The sequence below is a fragment of the Saccopteryx bilineata genome, chromosome X, assembly GCF_036850765.1.
Source record: "Saccopteryx bilineata isolate mSacBil1 chromosome X, mSacBil1_pri_phased_curated, whole genome shotgun sequence".
NCBI classification, from domain to species: domain Eukaryota; kingdom Metazoa; phylum Chordata; class Mammalia; order Chiroptera; family Emballonuridae; genus Saccopteryx; species Saccopteryx bilineata.
This window is the reverse complement of record NC_089502.1, coordinates 98522207-98541221: the sequence shown is the minus strand read 5'-3', so window position 1 is coordinate 98541221 and position 19015 is coordinate 98522207. Positions and strand designations below refer to the sequence as shown.

At 42.4% G+C, this 19015-nt stretch overlaps 1 protein-coding gene and 1 pseudogene across 1 annotated transcript; one reads left to right on the top strand and one right to left on the bottom strand.

Annotated features, from left to right (window-relative positions):
- Positions 1–272: 272 nt before the first annotated feature.
- ZNF157 (zinc finger protein 157) lies at positions 273–3349 on the bottom strand. The gene is given in 5 exon segments (XM_066250499.1): positions 273–768; positions 1113–1746; positions 2652–2747; positions 3049–3188; positions 3315–3349. Coding segments are annotated over 5 exon segments (1401 nt in total).
- Positions 3350–3488: 139 nt separating this feature from the next.
- Positions 3489–8950, top strand: LOC136317744 (heterogeneous nuclear ribonucleoprotein A1-like; annotated as a pseudogene).
- Positions 8951–19015: the final 10065 nt, after the last annotated feature.

The window sequence follows — 19015 nt, the reverse complement described above, 5'->3', positions numbered from 1 at the left end:
TCTATAGAAGAAATAGCCAACATCATATTTCTATAGAAGAAATAGCCGATCAACAGAGAGAAAGATGTTCAACTTCACCACTAATTAAGGAAATCCAAATGAAATAAAAACAATGATCTATCTCCCAAGGGGATCAGGACGTATTTTCACACCAATGTAGGAGCCAAATTGTTATAGGTGCACTCTGTGTGACCTGGTGATCAGATGGTCCAAATGACTTGATCAAATGGCAAGGAGAGCCTTCACAGAGAAGCTTTCTCCTTAGCATAAGGCTAGTGCCAACCTAAGTGAGTTAGCTGATGTTCTGTGAGGTGTGCTTTACGGCAGAAGGCTTTCCCACATTCTTCACATTCAAAGGGTCTCTCTCCTGTGTGAATTCACTGATGTTCAATGAGGCGTACTTTCAAATAAAAGGCATTTCCACATTCACTGCATTGATAAGGTTTCTCTCCTGTGTGAGTTTTCTGGTGTTGACAAAGAGATTTCCTCATACTAAAGATTTTTCCACATTCACTACATTCATAGGGTTTCTCTCCTGAATGCCTTCTCTGATGTTCAATGAGGCGTGCTTTAACATAGAAAGCGTTACCACATTTATTACATTCATAAGGTTTTTCTCCTGTGTGAATTCGCTGATGTATCCCAAGAGATGAATGCACCCTGAAAGATTTCCCACATTCATTACATTGATAGGGCTTTTCACCTGTGTGAGTTCGCTGATGATTATTGAGAGTCGTCTTCATTCTAAAGAATTTCCCACATTCCAGACTGACCAGGTAGTGACGCAGTGGTTAGTGCGTCAAACTGGGATGTGGAAGGACCCAGGTTCGAGACCCCGAAGTTGTCAGCTTGAGTGCGGGCTCTTCTGGTTTGAGCAAAAGCTCACCAGCTTGGACCCAAGGTTGCTGGCTCAAGCAAGGGATTACTCGATTTGCTGAAGGCCCACAGTCAAGGCACATATGAGAAAGCAATCAATGAACAACTAAGGTGTAGCAAGCACAATGAAAAACTAATGATTGATGCTTCTCATCTCTTCGTTCCTGTCTATCCCTCTCTCTGACTCTCTCTCTGTCTCTGTAAAAAAATAAATAAATATTTTTTAAAAAATAAAGAATTTCCCATATTCCTCACATTTATAGGGTTTCTCACCTGTGTGAGTTCTCCGGTGTTGATTTAGAGATTTCTTTGCACGGAAGTTTTTCCCACAGTCACCACATTCATAAGGTTTCTCCCCTGTGTGAGTTCTCTGATGAATTGTGAGGGTTGCCTTCTCAGAAAAGGTTTTCTTACATTCAGTACATTCATAGGGTCTCTCTCCTATGTGTGTTCTCTGATGTAGAATGAATTGTGACTTCCTATCAAAAGATTTCCCACATTCATTACATGCAAAGGGCTTCTCTCCTGTGTGAGTTTTATGATGAGCAATGAGGAATGATCTTGCACTAAAGGTTTTTGCACAGTCATTACACTTACAGGGTCTCTCCCCTGTGTGTATTCTCAGATGTTCAATTAGGTTTGATTTTCTGCGGTAAGTTATCCCACATTCATGACATTCAAAGTTTTTATATCCTCTGTGTGTTTTTGTATGTCCAACAAAGCCTGTTTTCTTATAGAAGACTTTCCTATAGCCATTATATTCAAGAGTTTGATCCAAAGTTTGAATATTCTGATACTGAAGAAGGTTATTATCATGCCTGAGGGCATTACACTCAATAAAATTGTTGCCAGATAGGAGGGAGAGTGACCCTTTTAAAACAAATTGGATCATATCACTCTTTCACTCAAAACCCAACAACTTTCCTTGTCACAGTATAAAATTAAAGTGCTTAACATAGCCTATAAAACTGTGCATAATTTGGAGCCCAGCTAACTTTCTGATATCACCTCTTACCACTCTCACCACTTACACTTAAGCCATACTGGCCTCTTTGCTATTACTAGTATATATCACTCAGACCAGGCTTGGCACTTACTGATCACTGGGCCCAAAATATTCAAAATCTTCATGGCTCCATCTCTCTCCCTTCAGTGATGTTGTTGCAATGATGTTAACCTCACCAAAAAGTCTTCCCTGACCACATTCTCTAAAAGGACACAACCCATCATTGTCTATCCCTCTTATCTTGCATTGATTTTCTTTTCACTACCAAAAATTATGTGTTTGTTTACTTCTGGTCTCTTTCCCTCATGGAGAATGCATGCTCCAGGAGAGCAGAGGTATTCATTTATTCACTGCCAGATCCTCACTCCTGAAAACATGACCAACCTATAGTTGACACTTATGAAGGTGTGAATGAATGCCTACAACAGAAGGCATCCAAGGCAAAAGAGAGAAGGAAGGCATTGAAAAATAATAGAGAGAGACAAGCTAAGGATAAGTGTCTAAGATGAGGCAGGCAGGATAGATAAGAGTGGTAAATAACCATAAAAATCAAGATAAAATAGGAGAGAGCACTTAAGTGTGACATGATATTGGGATGTGTGATTTACACACCTGAAGCTTACAGACCTTCTTTCCTCCAGTCATTTTCAGAGAATAAGGGCCTGTAAAGAAAGATTTCTGAAAAATACTGCTGAGAGATAACCTTAGACCTGAATTCTTGGACTTTTATCTCCCCTGTTATCGACATGTACAGTTCTTGCTCACTCACCTGGGGAACCATGGCCTGAGGATTACTCCTCTAATACCCACAGCTCTTCTCCTTGCTCCAACTTGAAGATCATCTCTGGTTTGGCCACGCAGAGGCCTGTTAATGGGAAATGGCACAGGACGTGGGCCAAGTTGTCTGAGCTTTAGGGTCTCTGATGGAGGAGGAAGGTGCATCTTCATGAGCTGCACAAGGAAGGAAGGGGGCCCATTTAAACCTTTCATCAGGGAAAGTGAGGACGCACATACTCTTCCTGGTACCCCAAACTGATCAATTATCTGTGACCCTCAAATCTAAAACTAAAGTATTATTAAACTCTACAAAGGCTATATGCATTTCAGCTACCAAAAACGGAAAATGAACACATGCTACCAGGAGTTACATGGACAATAATTCTCACCCACAGATGCCAAGATGCTGTAGTTCTCCAGCATTACATCCTTGTGCATGGTCCTCTGAGCTGTGTTCAGTCTGTGCCACACCTGTTGGGTAAAATCCACAGCCACGTCCTCAAAAGACACAGATCCCTGTAACAACAATCTGCAATGATCAGAATGGGACACATGGAAAAGATGTTTGGGAACTAATTCTCTCAAGAGAGCACTATTGAGAATTGACTAGAAAAACTACACTGAACACATGACTTTGTCTTGCTTGATATTATACTTTGGGGGTGGGGAAGACCCATAACAGCCTTGCATCTGTGCTACTTTATCAATTCATGAAGAAAAGACTAAATACTGAGTCAACACTACGTACTTGGACCTGACCTAGTTGTTGGGGAAACAAAAAGGAAAAAAAGGGAGTGTCTGTTCTCGAGGAGCTCATGCCCCAGTAAGGATGCCTGTACATGAACACATCCCTGTGGTGAGGGGTTACAGGAGCTATGCTGAACATGGGTACAGGGGGCAATGGGCTTTCACAAGGGAGGGAACCAGATTCTGCTGTGTCAGCAGACTGAACTTCACTTGGTTGAGGTAGCACTTTGAATCCTTAAATAAGAATATTATTTCCCTCATAAATATGGGGCAATAGCATAAGAAAAAGCAGGAAGATAAGAAACACACATGATGAGTTATAGAACTACATATAGCACAGTATGATAGGAAAATAGTGTTTTAGGCTGTGATGAGATAAAAGGCTATCACAACGATTTTCAACCAGTATGCCATGGCACAGTGGTGTGATGCAAGAGCCCTGGCCGGTTGGCTCAGTGGTAGAGCGTCGGCCTGGCGTGCAGAAGTCCTGGGTTCGATTCCCGGCCAGGGCACACAGGAGAGACGCCCATCTGCTTCTCCACTCCCCCTCCTTCCTCTCTGTCTCTCTCTCTTCCCCTCCCGCAGCCAAGGCTCCATTGTATCAAAGATGGCCCAGGCGCTGGGGATGACTCCTTGGCCTCTGCCCCAGGTGCTAGAGTGGCTCTGGTCGCGGCAGAGCGATGCCTCGGAGGGGCAGAGCATCGCCTCCTGGTGGGCGTGCCGGGTGGATCCCGGTGGGGCGCATGCGGGAGTCTGTCTGACTGTCTCTCCCCGTTTCCAGCTTCAGGGGGAAAAAAAAAAAGAATTTTTAAAATATGCAATACCTGATTTTTAGTCAAGGGCACTGACTTCTTTTCCCTTAGGTTGTCAAATAAAATAAAATGACAACAGCCAACACAACAATAGCTGCCCAGTATGAATGAATCAAAATTATGTGGGGTTTTTTTTGTCAGATTGGCAAAATAATTTTTTTTTGGTGTGTCACAGAATTTCAGTACTTATGTGTACCATGAGGTGAAAAAGGTTGAAAATTGCTGGGTTATAGAGACATTTGAGGGCCAGATAGTGGAGGGATTTTCAACTTTCTTTCTATAGATCATCAGTGTCCAAAATACTTAACCCCCTACACCATCAGGATATTTGCTGACCTTCCCACAATGTATTTATGTTTATATTTATATTTACATTTATATTTATATTTATATCTATATCTATATCTATAAATTATACAGAAGAAGTGTCAAGTTGGAGAAAGGAAGACATTACTCCTAGGATGAGCAAGTGGGGAGAGGTTGGTGTCATATATTGAGATTAACAAAACAAGAGAGACCACAGGTTAGCAAAAAGGGAAACTATGATTGAATCTGGAGCTCACAAGAGAATGCTGAGATAGAGCAAGGACTGGGAAGCAATAGTATTTCAGTACTAGCTGAAGCCACAAGAATAAATTGGGTGGCTAAGAGAGAACAGAGCTTAAAATAAGCACCAAATACAGAATCAGTGGGGACACCAATATGACATGAAGACTGAAAAAGGGCCCCTGTGTGGCAGAGAAAATAAGAGAAATCCTTTTCTAATTCTCCTGCAGTCTTGCCCCAAAGTAAGCCCCAGTGCCAAAGCTGCAACCATGCAGCAGAAGGCACCTCAAACTCTGAGGGAGAGTGGGAACGATCACCACTGCCTTCTTTCTAACCTCTCACTACTTAGCCCCAAGGGCTAACCTGGCTAAGAAAGGGAATGCCAGAGTAGTAAGACTAAAGCCTTAAACGGTCTAGCGTGGTTTGGTAGACTCTAGCCAGAGGACCAAGAAAGAAGATTCCGGCCCTGGCCAGTTGGCTCAGCGGTAGAGCGTCAGCCTGGCGTGCGGGGGACCCGGGTTCGATTCCCGGCCAGGGCACATAGGAGAAGTGCCCATTTGCTTCTCCACCCCCCCTCCTTCCTCTCTGTCTCTCTCTTCCCCTCCCGCAGCCAAGGCTCCATTGGAGCAAAGATGGCCCGGGCGCTGGGGATGGCTCCTTGGCCTCTGCCCCAGGCACTGGAGTGGCTCTGGTCTCGGCAGAGCGACGCCCCGGAGAGGCAGAGCATCGCCCCTGGTGGGCGTGCCGGGTGGATCCCGGTGGAGCGCATGCGGGAGTCTGTCTGATTGTCTCTCCCCGTTTCCAGCTTCAGAAAAATACAAAAAAAAGAAGAAAAGAAAAAGAAATAAGATTCCTGGGAACAGAAGTATGGGGAAGATTGCCCTAATAATATAGCTTCAAAATACACGAGCAAAACTAAAAGAACCAATAAGAAAAGTGGGCATATCTGTAATTATGGGTTCCAACTTTCAAGACCTCTTAGTAATTAAAAGAAATAATAGAAAATTAAGAAGGGTATAGGAAAACTGAATACTTCTGATCAACCAATTGACTTTGCAAAACTTTCCACTCAAAAATAGAAAGATTAACAGTTTCTTTAAGTACACATGAAATATTTGCCAACCTAGACCATATCCTGGATTACAAAACAAACCTCAATACAATTAAAGGGTGCCAAGGAAAACTGACCTGGAACAATCCACTCTGAGATATATCCTAACAAAACTATCAGAATCTGATAGCTTTATTAAAACTATTAAATTCCTCAGGGCTTCCAGGCAAAAAGATGAAATAACTTACAAGGCAAAGGAATTAGAATGACATCAATTTCTCAAAAACATACAAAGCAAAGCAATGCTAGAACAGCATTTTCAAAAACCTTAAAGAACCTGACCAGGTGGTGGCACAGTGGATAGAGCGTCGGACTGGGATGAGGAAGGACCCAGGTTCGAGACCCCAAGGTCGCCAGCTTGAGTGCGAGCTCATATGCTTAGAGCAAAAGCTCACCAGCTTGGACCCAAGGTCGCTGGTTCGAGCAAGGGGTTACTCGGTCTGCTGAAGGCCCGCGGTCAAGGGACATATGAGAAATCAATCAATGAACTAAGGTGTCGCAACGAAAAACGAATGATTGATGCTTCTCATCTCTCCAGAGGTTCCTGTCTGTCTGTCCCTGTCTATCCCTCTGTCTCTGTAAAAAAACAAACAAAAAAAACCCTTAAAGAAAGTACAAGCAAAGGAAATTATATCCAGCCAAGGTACCCTTCAAGGTTCAAGGCTTTTAGAAAAAAGGTTAGGAATGTGTTAGCTCACATGTGCCCTACCTAAGGAATTTATTAGAGCTGTGCTAGCCAATATGGTAGCCATTAGCCACATGTGATCATTTAAATTTACATTTTCATGAGTTAAAACGAGATACAATTTAAAATTCAGTTCCTCAGTCAAACTAGGCACATTTGTACATATCGCTAGTTACAGAACTAGACATTATAGATACAGAACATTCCTATTATTGCAGAAAGTCTTTTTGGACAGTACAATGCTAAACAATGACTTTCATCCAACCAAAAATGATGAACAGGAAAATTTTAGCAAAAGAACTGACAGTGAGTGTTTCATATATTTAATTGTAAAGCTAAGACTAAAATAAGGCTGGAGTCATGGGTTGAAGGACGATATATAACATTACAGGTTCTGGAAAAGAACATGTACTCATTTTTCTCATCTCCCAAGAAGTGGGAGATGAGAAAGGAGAAAGCTGAATAAGATCATAGACTGCTGTATAGGTAACAGATGAGAGCCAAATTAGATGGTAAAAGATTAATAGAAAAGTCAATTGATATAGCCATTATGGAAAACAATATGGGTCCTGACCAGTTGGCTCACTGGTACAGGGTCCCAGGTTTGATTCCCAGTCAGATCACACAGAAGAAGCAACCATCTGCTTATCCACCCCTTCTCTCCTATCCCCTCCTGCAGCCATGGCTCAATTTGTTTGAGCGAGTTGGCCTGGGTGCTGAGGCTGAGGATGGCTCCTGGAGCCTCCACCTCAGGTATTAAAAATAGCTCTGTTGCTGAGCAACAAGCAACTGCTTCAGATGGGCAGAGCATCACCTGGCAGGGGGCATGCTGGGTGGATCCCATTGGGGCACATGCGGGAGTCTGTCTCTGCCTCCCTTCCTCTCTTTTTTTTTTTTTTTTTTATAAAAGAGGAAAACAACATGGAGGTTCTTCAAAAAATTAAAAATAGAACCACCATATGATCCAGCAATCCTACTTCTGGTTATATACCCAAAGAAAATGAAATCACTATACTGAAGAACTATCTGTATTCCCATGTTCACAGGAACATTATTCCCAACAGCCAAGACATTGAAATAACTTAAGTGTCTGTTGAAAGATAATTGGATGATATAGATGTAGTATAAGATACATTCATTAAATCACTCCTTTCTGCCAGCAGACACCACCAAATAAGCATTGTTCAAGTCCTCCCTCTTGCAATCATCATATCTACGTCGGTCTCCCAAAGAGCCAGACAGCTGTGGGAGCTCTCTATTGGAATTTTGAGATTTGAAACAAACAATGAGAGAATGAGGAGCCATTCTGAGCACGGGGAAACCTCAGGCTGTGTGGTGATGAGAGATGCAAACACCAAGTGCTCCAGAAGCTTTGGGTTTGCTACCCATGCCACCGTGGAGGAGGTCGATGCAGCCACAAGTGCAAGGCCAGACAAGGTAGATGGAAGAGTTGTGGAACCAAAGAGGGCTGTCTCAAGAGAAGATTCTCAAAGACCTGGTGCTCACTTCACTGTGGAAAAGATTTCTGTTGGTGGTACTAAAGAAGACACTGAAGAGGTTATTTTGAACACTATGGAAAAAGTGAAGTGATTGAAATCATGACTAACCAAGGCAGTGGCAAAAGAGAGGCTTTACTTTTATAACCTTTGATGATCAAGATTCTGTAGGGAAGACTGTCATTCGGAAATGCCATACTGTGTCCTGACTGGGCGGTGACGCAGTGGATAGAGCGTCGGACTGGGATGCGGAAGACTCAGGTTCGGGACCTCGAGGTCGCCAGCTTGAGCGTGGGCTCATCTGGTTTAAGCAAAAGCTCACCGGCTCGAGCAAGGGGTTACTCGGTCTGCTGAAGGCCTGCGGTCAAGGCACGTATGAGAAAGCAATCAATGAACAATTAAGGTGTTGCAATGCGCAACGAAAAACGAATGATTGATGCTTCTCATCTCTCTGTTCCTGTCTGTCTGACCCTGTCTCTCTCTCTCTGTCTGTAAAAAAAATAAAAAAGAAATACCATACTGTGAATGGCCACAACTGTGAAGTAAGGAATGCTTTATCTAAGCAACAGATGGCCAGTGCTTCATCTGGTCAAAGAGGTCAAAGTGGTCCTGGAAACTTCGAAGATGATTGTGGACGTGGTTTTGGTGGGAATGACAACTTCAGTCATGGAGGAAACTTCAGTGGTAGAGGTGGCTTTGGGGACAGTTGTGCTGGTGGGGGATATGTGACAATGGGATGGCTATAACGGATATGGTAATGATGGAAGCAATTCTAGAGGTAGAGGAAGCTACAATGATTTTGGCAATTACAACAGTCAATCTTCAAATTTTGGACCCATGAAAGGAAGAAACTTTGGAGGCAGAAGCTCTGGCTCCTAGGGTGGTGGAGGCTAATACTTTTCCAATTTCAGTAGCAGCAGGAGAAGTGGCAGAAGTTTTAGTTACTGCCAGGAAACAAAGCTTAGCAGGAGGAGAGCCAGAGAAACGACAGGGAAGCTACAGCTTACAAGAGATTTGTGACTTGCCAAGCACAGTGGTGGCCTAGCTTCTACAAAGACATGTTTTTCACCCTATTCATGTGAATGGGCAAAAAGCTTGAGGACTGTATTTGTAACTAATTGTTTAACATGTTATTTTAGCTTCTGTTCTGTGAAAAGTGTAAAGCATTTCAACAAAGGATTTCAATGTAGATTTTTTTTTTTTGTCCCCATGGTGCTGATCACGATGCTGAATAAATGTATCTTTTTAAAATTTTTTATTTATTGACTTTAGTGGGAGAGGAAGGGAGAGAGAGAGAGACAGACAGGAACATCAATCTGTTCCTGTATGTGCCCTGACCAGGATCAAACCAGCAACCTCTGTGCTTCTGGACAATGCTCTAACTAACGGAGCTATCCAGCCAGGGAAAATAAATGTTTCTTTAAAAAAAAATGATGTGGCATATACAATAAACTTTTTAAAACTTAAAAAAAAAACCTAAAGCCCTGGCCCGATAGCTTGGTTGGTTAGAGCACGTCCTGATGTTCAAATGTTGCATGTTCAATCCCCAGTCAGGGAACATACAGGAACCAACTGATGTTTCTGTCTTTCCCTTCCTCTCTCCCTTTCTTTCTCTCTGAAAATCAGTAAGCTTTCTTAAAAATTTAAAAAAGATGTGGTATATCACAATGGAATATTATTCAGCTGTGAGAAAGAAAGAAATCCTGCCATTTGCAATAACGTGGACGGACCTTGAGGGCATTATGCTAAGTGAACTAAAGCAGAGAAAGACAAGCACTGTATGATCCCACTTACATGTGGAACCTTAAAAAAAACAATCAAATTTAGCCTTTGGCTGGGTAACTCAATAGAGCATAATCTCAATACATCAAGATTGCAGGTTCAATCCCTGCTCAGGGCACATACAAGAATCCACCAATGAATGCATAAGTGGAACAACAAATCAATGTTTCTCTCTCTCTCTCTCTCTCTCTCTCTCTCTCTCTCTTACCTCCCATCTTCCCTCCCTTACCCTTTCCCTCTAAAATCAATTTTTTAAAAAAAATCAATTTGCCTGGCCTGTGGTGGCGCAGTGGATAAAGTATCGACCTGGAACGCTGAGGTCGCCAGTTTGAAACCCTGCACTTGTCTGGTCAAGGCACATATAGGAGTTGATGCTTCCTGCTCCTCCCCCCTTTCTCTCTCTCTCTCTCTCTCTCTCTCTCTCTCTCTCCCTCCCTCTTTCTCTCCTCTCTAAAATGAATAAATAAATAAATAAATAATCAAACTTATAAAAGGAGAGGATAGAATGCTGGTTACCAGGTATGGGGAAAATGGGGAGATGTTGGTCAAAGGGGACAAAGTTACAGTTATGTAGAATTAATAAGTCTAGAGATCTAATGTACAGATACGATGACAATGTTTAATAACAACTGTATTGAACAATAGAAATATGCTAAAAGAGTAGTTTCAGGTGTATCCATCACACAATAAAAGGGTATGTGGAGATACCTTAATTATATTGACAATAGTAATCATTTCACTATGTATATACATATCAAATCATCATGCTGTAAACCTTAAATATATATAATTTGGGGAGGGGAGTAAGGAACGGTTTATTGATCAAGAAGGTGCCAAGAGAGAAGATGGCAGCCCTAGTGGTACCTCAAATCCATCTTAAGAAAGTACAGACTTCGGTAGCAGGATACAAAATTAACATACAGAAGTCAATAGCCTTTCTATATGCCAACAATGAAACAACTGAGAAGGAACTCAAAAGAATAATCCCCTTCACGATTGCAACAAAAAAAAATAAAATATTTAGGAATAAACATAACAAAGAATGTAAAGGACTTATATAATGAAAACTATAAACCATTGTTAAGGGAAATCGAAAAAGATATAATGAGATGGAAGAATATACCTTGTTCTTGGCTAGGAAGAATAAATATAATCAAGATGGCTATATTACCCAAAGCAATATACAAATTTAATGCAATTCCCATCAAACTTCCAATGACATTTTTTAAAGAAATAGAGCAAAAAATCATCAGATTTATATGGAACTATAAAAAACCCCGAATAGCCAAAGCAATCCTAAAGAAAAAGAATGAAGCTGGGGGCATAACAATACCTGACTTCAAACTCTATTATAGGGCCACTACAATCAAAACAGCATGGTATTGGCAGAAAAATAGACACTCAGACCAATGGAACAGAATAGAAAGTCCAGAAATAAAACCACATATATATAGTCAAATAATTTTTGATAAAGGGGCCAACAACACACAATGGAGAAAAGAAAGCTTCTTCAATAAATGGTGCTGGGAAAACTGGAAAGCCACATGCAAAAGAATGAAACTGGACTACAGTCTCTCCCCCTGTACAAAAATTAACTCAAAATGGATCAAAGATCTAAACATAAGACCTGAAACAATTAAGTACATAGAAGAAGACATAGGTACTCAACTCATGGACCTGGGTTTTAAAGAGCATTTTATGAATTTGACTCCAATGGCAAGAGAAGTGAAGGCAAAAATTAATGAATGGGACTACATCAGACTAAGAAGTTTTTGCTCAGCAAGAGAAACTGATAACAAAATAAACAGAAAGCCAACTAAATGGGAAATGATTTTTTCAAACAACAGCTCAGATAAGGGCCTAATATCCAAAATATACAAAGAACTCATAAAACTCAACAACAAACAAACAATCCAATAAAAAAATGGGAAGAGAATATGAATAGACACTTCTCCCAGGAAGAAATACAAATGGCCAACAGATATATGAAAAAATGCTCATCTTCTTTAGCTATTAGAGAAATGCAAATCAAAACGGCAATGAGATACCACCTCACACCTGTTCAATTAGCTGTTATTAGCAAGTCAGGTAATAGCAAATGTTGGAGAGGCTGTGGAGAAAAAGGAACCCTCATACACTGTTGGTGGGAATGTAAAGTACTACAACCATTATGGAAGAAAGTATGGTGGTTCCTCCAAAAACTGAAAATAGAACTACCTTATGACCCAGCAATCCCTCTACTGGGTATATATCCCAAAAACTCAGAAACATTGATACGTAAAGACACATGCAGCCCCATGTTTATTGCAGCATTGTTCACAGTGGCCAGGACATGGAAACAACCAAAAAGCCCATCAATAGATGACTGGATAAAGAAGATGTGGCACATATACACTATGGAATACTACTCAGCCATAAGAAATGATGACATCGGAACATTTACAGCAAAATGGTGGGATCTTGATAACATGATACGAAGCGAAATAAGTAAATCAGAAAAAACCAGGAACTGTATTATTCCATACGTAGGTGGGACATAATAGTGAAACTAAGAGACATTGATAAGAGTGTGGTGGTTACAGGGGGGAGGGGGGAATGGGAGAGGGATAGGGGGTGGGGAGGGGCACAAAGAAAACAAGATAGAAGGTGACAGAGGACAATCTGACTTTGGGTGGTGGGTATGCAACATAATTGAACGACAAGATAACTTGGACTTGTTATCTTTGAATATATGTATCCTGATTTATTGATGTCACCCCATTAAAAAAATAAAATTATAAAAAAAAAAAAGAAAGTACAGACTTCAATTTTTTTCTACTATTTTCTCTACTTAAAAAAAAAAAGAAACTATAGACTTCAGGCTTCTCTTTTGTAAAGGAGCTGTTTTTGTAAAACTCAAGCCACAGGCAGAATTTCTCTAATGATTAGCATTTCTCTATGTGAGACTGAACAAAAACTATTACCTTGAAGTCCATGGGCACAAAGCAGGCTCGAACAAGATGGAGTGAACATTCCATTCTGTTAAAATTCCCCCCTTTTTGTCCATTCCTCAGTCTTGAAGGAAATAGGGTAACTGGTAAATATATACAATGTGTATAAACAAATAAGTAAATAAAAAGAAAGAAAAATGGGTCAACTAAGGGTACTACAAAAAGTATTAACTCAAAGGTAACCACCAACCTGACCAGAAGGTGGCGCAGTGGATAGAGCATCAGCCTGGGATGCAGAGGACCCAGGTTTGAAACCCCAAGGTCTCCAGTTTGAGTGCGGGCTCCCCAGCTTGAGCGACGGAATGCTGGCTTGAGCATGGGATCATAGACATGATCCCATGGTCACTGGCTTGAGTCCAAAGGTCGCTGGATTGAGCCCAAGGTTGCTGGCTTGAGCAAGGGGTCACTTACTCTGCAGTAGCCCCCCCCAGTCAAGGCTCATATGAGAAAGCAATCACTGCAAAACTAAGGGGCTGCAACGACGAATTGATGCTTCTCATCACTCTCCCTTCCTGTCTGTCTGTCCCTCTCTCTGACTCTCTCTCTGTCTCTGTCAAAAAATATATATATATGGGAACCCAGTAGGCTTATAACAAAAATGAGCATGGAGACAGGGCTAGAGGCTATGCATGGATTTAGCAGTATGGACTTCCAGGCACCAAGGCTGACCTGGCTACAGTAGGGTGCTTAACTTGCCAGCAGCAAAGAACAACACTGAGCTCCTGATATGGCACCATTCCCCAGGGTGATTAGCCTGCTATCTGGTAGCAGGTTGGTTCCATGGGACCACTTCCATCATGGAAGGGCACATTGTTCTTACTGGAATAGACAGTTACTCTGAATATGGATTTGCCTTCCGTGCACAAAATGCTTCTGCCAAAACTGCCATCTGTGGCCTTAGAGAATGCCTCATCTACCACCATGGTATTCCCACACAGCACTGCTTCTGAAGTGAGTTTTGGAAGAAATTTACTTCACAGCAAATGAAGTGCAGCAATGAGTCCAAGCTCATGGAATTCCCTTGTCTTACAATGGTCCTCACCATCCAAAGCAGCTGGCTTGATAGAATGGTGAAACAGCTTTTTGAAGACTCAATTAGGCCTGTGGGACAAGATGGAGTTCCTGTAGGTCCTGAAGCATGAACTGCAGAGGGTCAGTGGCCACAGAAGCATGTGCAGCTATACACAAATTTTCTTCAGAGCAAACCTGTTGGTACATTAGTGGGGGAGACAAATAGGGGAACAAATACTATGAAGACAACAAGCAAGTTTTTGGCTGTCATCAATAGGTTATACATAAAGCATTCTCCCGGCCCTTATCCATGGGGAATATGTTCTGAGACCCCCAGTGGATGCCTAAAGCTGCAGGTAGTGATATAACCACAAGCCAAAGAACACTTCAAACCACTAAAAGCTAGAAGAGGTAAGTGAGAATTCTCCCCTAGAGCCTTCTGAAGGGTCATGGCTCAGCCAATACCTTGATTTCAGACTTCTGGCCTCCAGAACTATGAGAGAATAAATTTTTATTGTTTAAAGCCAAGTTTTTGGTCATTAGTTATGGCAGACCAGGAAACTAACACAAATTTTATTGGGATGTGTGGTATTACTGTAATAAATACCTAAAAATATGGAAGTGATTTTGGCTTGGGATGTTTTGTAGATGCTGGAAGAATTTGAGGCATGTGACAGAAAAAGCCTAGATTGCTTTGAAGAGACTGTTGGAAGAAATATATGCATTACAGGCACAGCTACAGCTCTGACCAGATAGCTCAGTTGGTTAGAGCATCTCCCCAATACACAAAGGTTGCTGGTTCAATACCCAGTAAGGGCACATACAGAAATGGATTGATGTTTCTGTCTCTTATTCTCTCTCTCTTCCTCTCTTTCTAAAATAAATAAAATAAAATAAAAATTTAAGGCACTGCTACAGTTTGACTGGTGGTGGTGCAGTGAATAAAATCTCAACATGGATTGCTGAGGTTGCCAGTTCAAAACCTCAGGGTTGCTGGCTTGGGCAAGGGGATACTTGTTTTGCTTGAGCCCAAGGTCCAATTCCCGGTCAAGAAACAAGATATCTCATTTGGTTACAGTATCGTCTCAATGCACAAAGGTTGCCAGTTCGATCCTCGATCAGGGCACATATGGAAACACATCACTTCTGTCTCTGTCTCTGTGTGTGTCTCTCTCTCTAAAATCAATAAATTTTTTTAAAAAGAAACATAAGAGAAGCAATCAATGCACAACTAAAGTGAAATCAACTACAAGTTGATGCTTCTCTTTCTCCTTCCCTGTCTCTCTCTCTCTCTCAAAGAAAAGGAACACTACAGAGGGCTCAAGTGGAATTGAGAAAGACAGGAAGCTTCTATGGTTCCTAGAGAATATGTGTATCATGACCAGAATGTTAATATGAACATTAGCCCTGGACGGGTAGTTAGAGTGTTGCAAGTTCGATCACCAGTCAGGGCATATACAAGAAGCAACAAATGAATGCATAAATAAATGGAACAACAAATTGATGTTTCTCTCTCTATCTCTCTCTCTCCCTGTCTCTCTGCCTTCCTTCTCCCTCTAAAATCAATTTTTAAAATTATTTTTAAAATATGAACATCGAATGTGCTTCTAAGTGAGATTTCAGATGAAAATAAGGAACATGTTATTGGAAACTGGACGAAAGATTATCCTTGTTAAATAGTGGCAAAAAAACTTGATAGAATTGTGTTCTTTGGTTGTGTGGAAAATAGAACATAAAAGGAATGTACTTGGATATTTATTTATTTATTTTTTTTTTTTTTTCATTTTTCTGAAGCTGGAAACAGGGAGAGACAGCCAGACAGACTCCCGCATGCGCCCGACCGGGATCCACCCGGCACGCCCACCAGGGGCGACGCTCTGCCCACCAGGGGGTGATGCTCTGCCCATCCTGGGCGTCGCCATGTTGCGACCAGAGCCACTCTAGCGCCTGGGGCAGAGGCCACAGAGCCATCCCCAGCGCCCGGGCCATCTTTGCTCCAACGGAGCCTTGGCTGCGGGAGGGGAAGAGAGAGACAGAGAGGGAAAGCGCGGCGGAGGGGTGGAGAAGCAAATGGGCGCTTCTCCTGTGTGCCCTGGCCGGAATCGAACCCGGGTCCTCCGCACACTAGGCCGACGCTCTACCGCTGAGCCAACCGGCCAGGGCCTGTACTTGGATATTTAGCTGAGAGGTAACCTGGTTTTGCCTTGCTGCTTATAGTAAAAGGTAAGACAAAAGAAACGTATTGGGTAAGGAACTGTTAAACAAAAAGGAACCAACACTTGATGATTTGGGATATTCTTGGCCTACCCATATAGTAAAGAATGCTAAAATTAGAAAATCCACTGTTAGGAACTAGTGCTAGGGAGAGAAAGCCAAGAGTGTGGCTAGACAATCTTTCCCTGAAGAGTTAGGCATGACTCATAGACCCACTGAAACCATCTAGGAATAGAGATGAGATTATCCAGTAAAGATCTCTTGTCTAATGGGGACCTACACAGAAGAGCCATAGGCTTTTGAGAATGTTTTATGTGCAGGAACACTGCAAGCTTGAACTGAAAGGGACAGATACAGGACAAAATGAGAGAAGGCTATCAGGCTTCTAAGATTTTACAGGTAGGAAACTGTCTGATAGAACTACCTAGCTGTACACACATGCTACATTGCAAAAATAAAAAAGGAAGAATGACTTCAAAGGCAGAGTCAGAGGATGAAAATGCAGGCCCAGATGTAGAGGTCAATGGAGCAGTAGGCAGTACTGTACAGGGTATAAAAGTGTTGCCACAGGTCCAGAAGATGGAGCCACCATAGGCCCAGAGGGCAGAGCATCCACAAAGAATTATATTCAGGCCTGTGTACAGATGTAGTTATGAACAAAACTGACTCCATCTTTGTGTCCCTAATTTCTTTTTTTTTTTTTACAGAGACAGAGAGAGAGTCAGAGAGAGGGATAGATAGGGACAGACAGACAGGAACAGAGAGAGATGAGAAGCATCAATCATCAGTTTTTCGTTGCAACACCTTAGTTGCTCATTGACTGCCCTCTCATATGTGCCTTGACCACAGGCCTTCAGCAGACGGAGTAACCCCTTGCTATAGTCAGTGACCCTGGGTCCAAGCTAGTGAGCTTTGCTCAAACCAGTTGAGCCCGTGCTCAAGCTGGCGACCTCGGGGTCCTTCTGCATCCCAGTCCGATGCTCTATCCACTGTGCCACTGCCTGGTCAGGCCGATTTCTTTTCTATTCAAGTTTTTCATGCTATGAACTCTGACGAACTTCGCTGTTCTCAACCATCATTCTAAAGCCTTAAAGTTAATGATTACTTGTATTTCTTAAACCTACACAATGTAGCTAGAAAGATTCTTGTCAATAATGGCCAAAATGGCATGGGAACTGAGATGAATGTCAAACTGGTGTTAGTGTCAATTCTAAGCAGTCATCTATCACAAGACCACCAGGAGGCACATATGTTCCTGGCATATAATGCATTCTTTGTCTGTTTGTCTTGTCAATCATTAGTACCTAAGCTATACTATAAAAAATGTAGTCTAGTCTGACCTGTGATGGTGCAGTAGAAAAAGCGTCAACCTAGAATGCTGAGGTTGCCAGTTCAAAATACCAGGCTTGCCTGGTCAAGGCACATACAGGAAGCAACTACTATGAGTTGATACTTCCTGCTCCTTCCCCACTGCCTTTCTCTCTCTCTTTCTCTCTCTCTCTCTCCTATTTCTAAAATCAATCAAATATTTTTAAATGTAGTGTAAAAGCAGTCTGATAGCAAAAAATATCTGCACAGACTGCTGAGTCACCTGTCCATTCCAATCCTATCCCTGTAAAGAACTTACCTTATAATAAATTGTATTATAATGTATAGAGTTCCCTACATCATTTTTTGGTTTCAAAGACCCTCTCACTGCAATGACCACTACACCAGCATTCTACCCTCAGACACCTTGAAACCTAATGGAATAGCCATGCTGAATTTCAAACTTGCTTGAGACCAGCGAAGCCTTTATTCCTTGCAATTTCCCTCTTTTGAAATGGGAATGTCTATCTTATGCCTAATCTGCAATTGTATCTGGGAAACAGATAACTTGTTTTCTAATTTTACAGATTCACAGATGGAAAGAAAGTTTGGCCTAGGATGTATTATACCCAGAGTCTCAACCCATCCATACCCTACTTAGGTGATTTATATAATAAGATCTAGGGCTTTCTAAGCTGATGATACTTAGATGAGATCTTGGACTTGGAGTTGATGCTATAAAGTGTTAAGATTTGGGGGGATGTTGCCCTGGCCGGTTGGCTCAGTGGTAGAGCGTCGGCCTGGCGTGCAGGAGTCCCGGGTTCGATTCCCGGCCAGGGCACACAGGAGAAGCGCCCATCTGCTTCTCCACCCCTCCCCCTCTCCTTCCTCTCTGTCTCTCTCTTCTCCTCCCGTTGCGAGGCTCCATTGGAACAAGGATGGTCCGGGCGCTGGGCATGGCTCCTTGGCCTCTGCCCCAGGCTCTGGAGTGGCTCTGGTCGCGACAGAGCGACGCCCTGGAGGGGCAGAGCATCGCCCCCTGGTGGGCAGAGCGTCGCCCCTGGTGGGCGTGCTGGGTGGATCCCGGTCGGGCGCATGCGGGAGTCTGTCTGACTGTCTCTCCCCGTTTCCAGCTTCAGAAAAATGCAAAAAAAAAAAAAAGATTTAGGGGGGTGCTGGGATGTTAAGACTTTGGGGAATGTGGGACAAGTAAGAATTTGAGGACCAGAGGACGGGCTGTAATGGGTTGAATGGTGCCCCCCCCAAAAAAAGTCCACATGCTAACACCCAGACTCTGTGAATGTTACCTTATTTGGAAGAAGGTTCCTTGCATATGTAGTTAAGGAACTTGAATAGAGATCATCCTGAACTACCTGGACAAAGCCCAAATGCGATGACAAGCATCCTTATAACAGACAGCAGAGGGGAGAGGAGTGATGCTGTGGTTTCTGGGCATCATTCAAGTTGCCATCACATTGGTCAAGAGGAACAGCACAGTCTTCATGACTAGTGATAAGGAGCACTTGACACAGATGGCTGCAAGTTGGGAAGATGACGAAGTGACAGAAGCATCCTCAAACAGTTCTGCTGTTGTTAAAATGAATACCAAAAGATGTACTCACTGAAAGTTGAAACATCAGTTGCAAATGGAAAC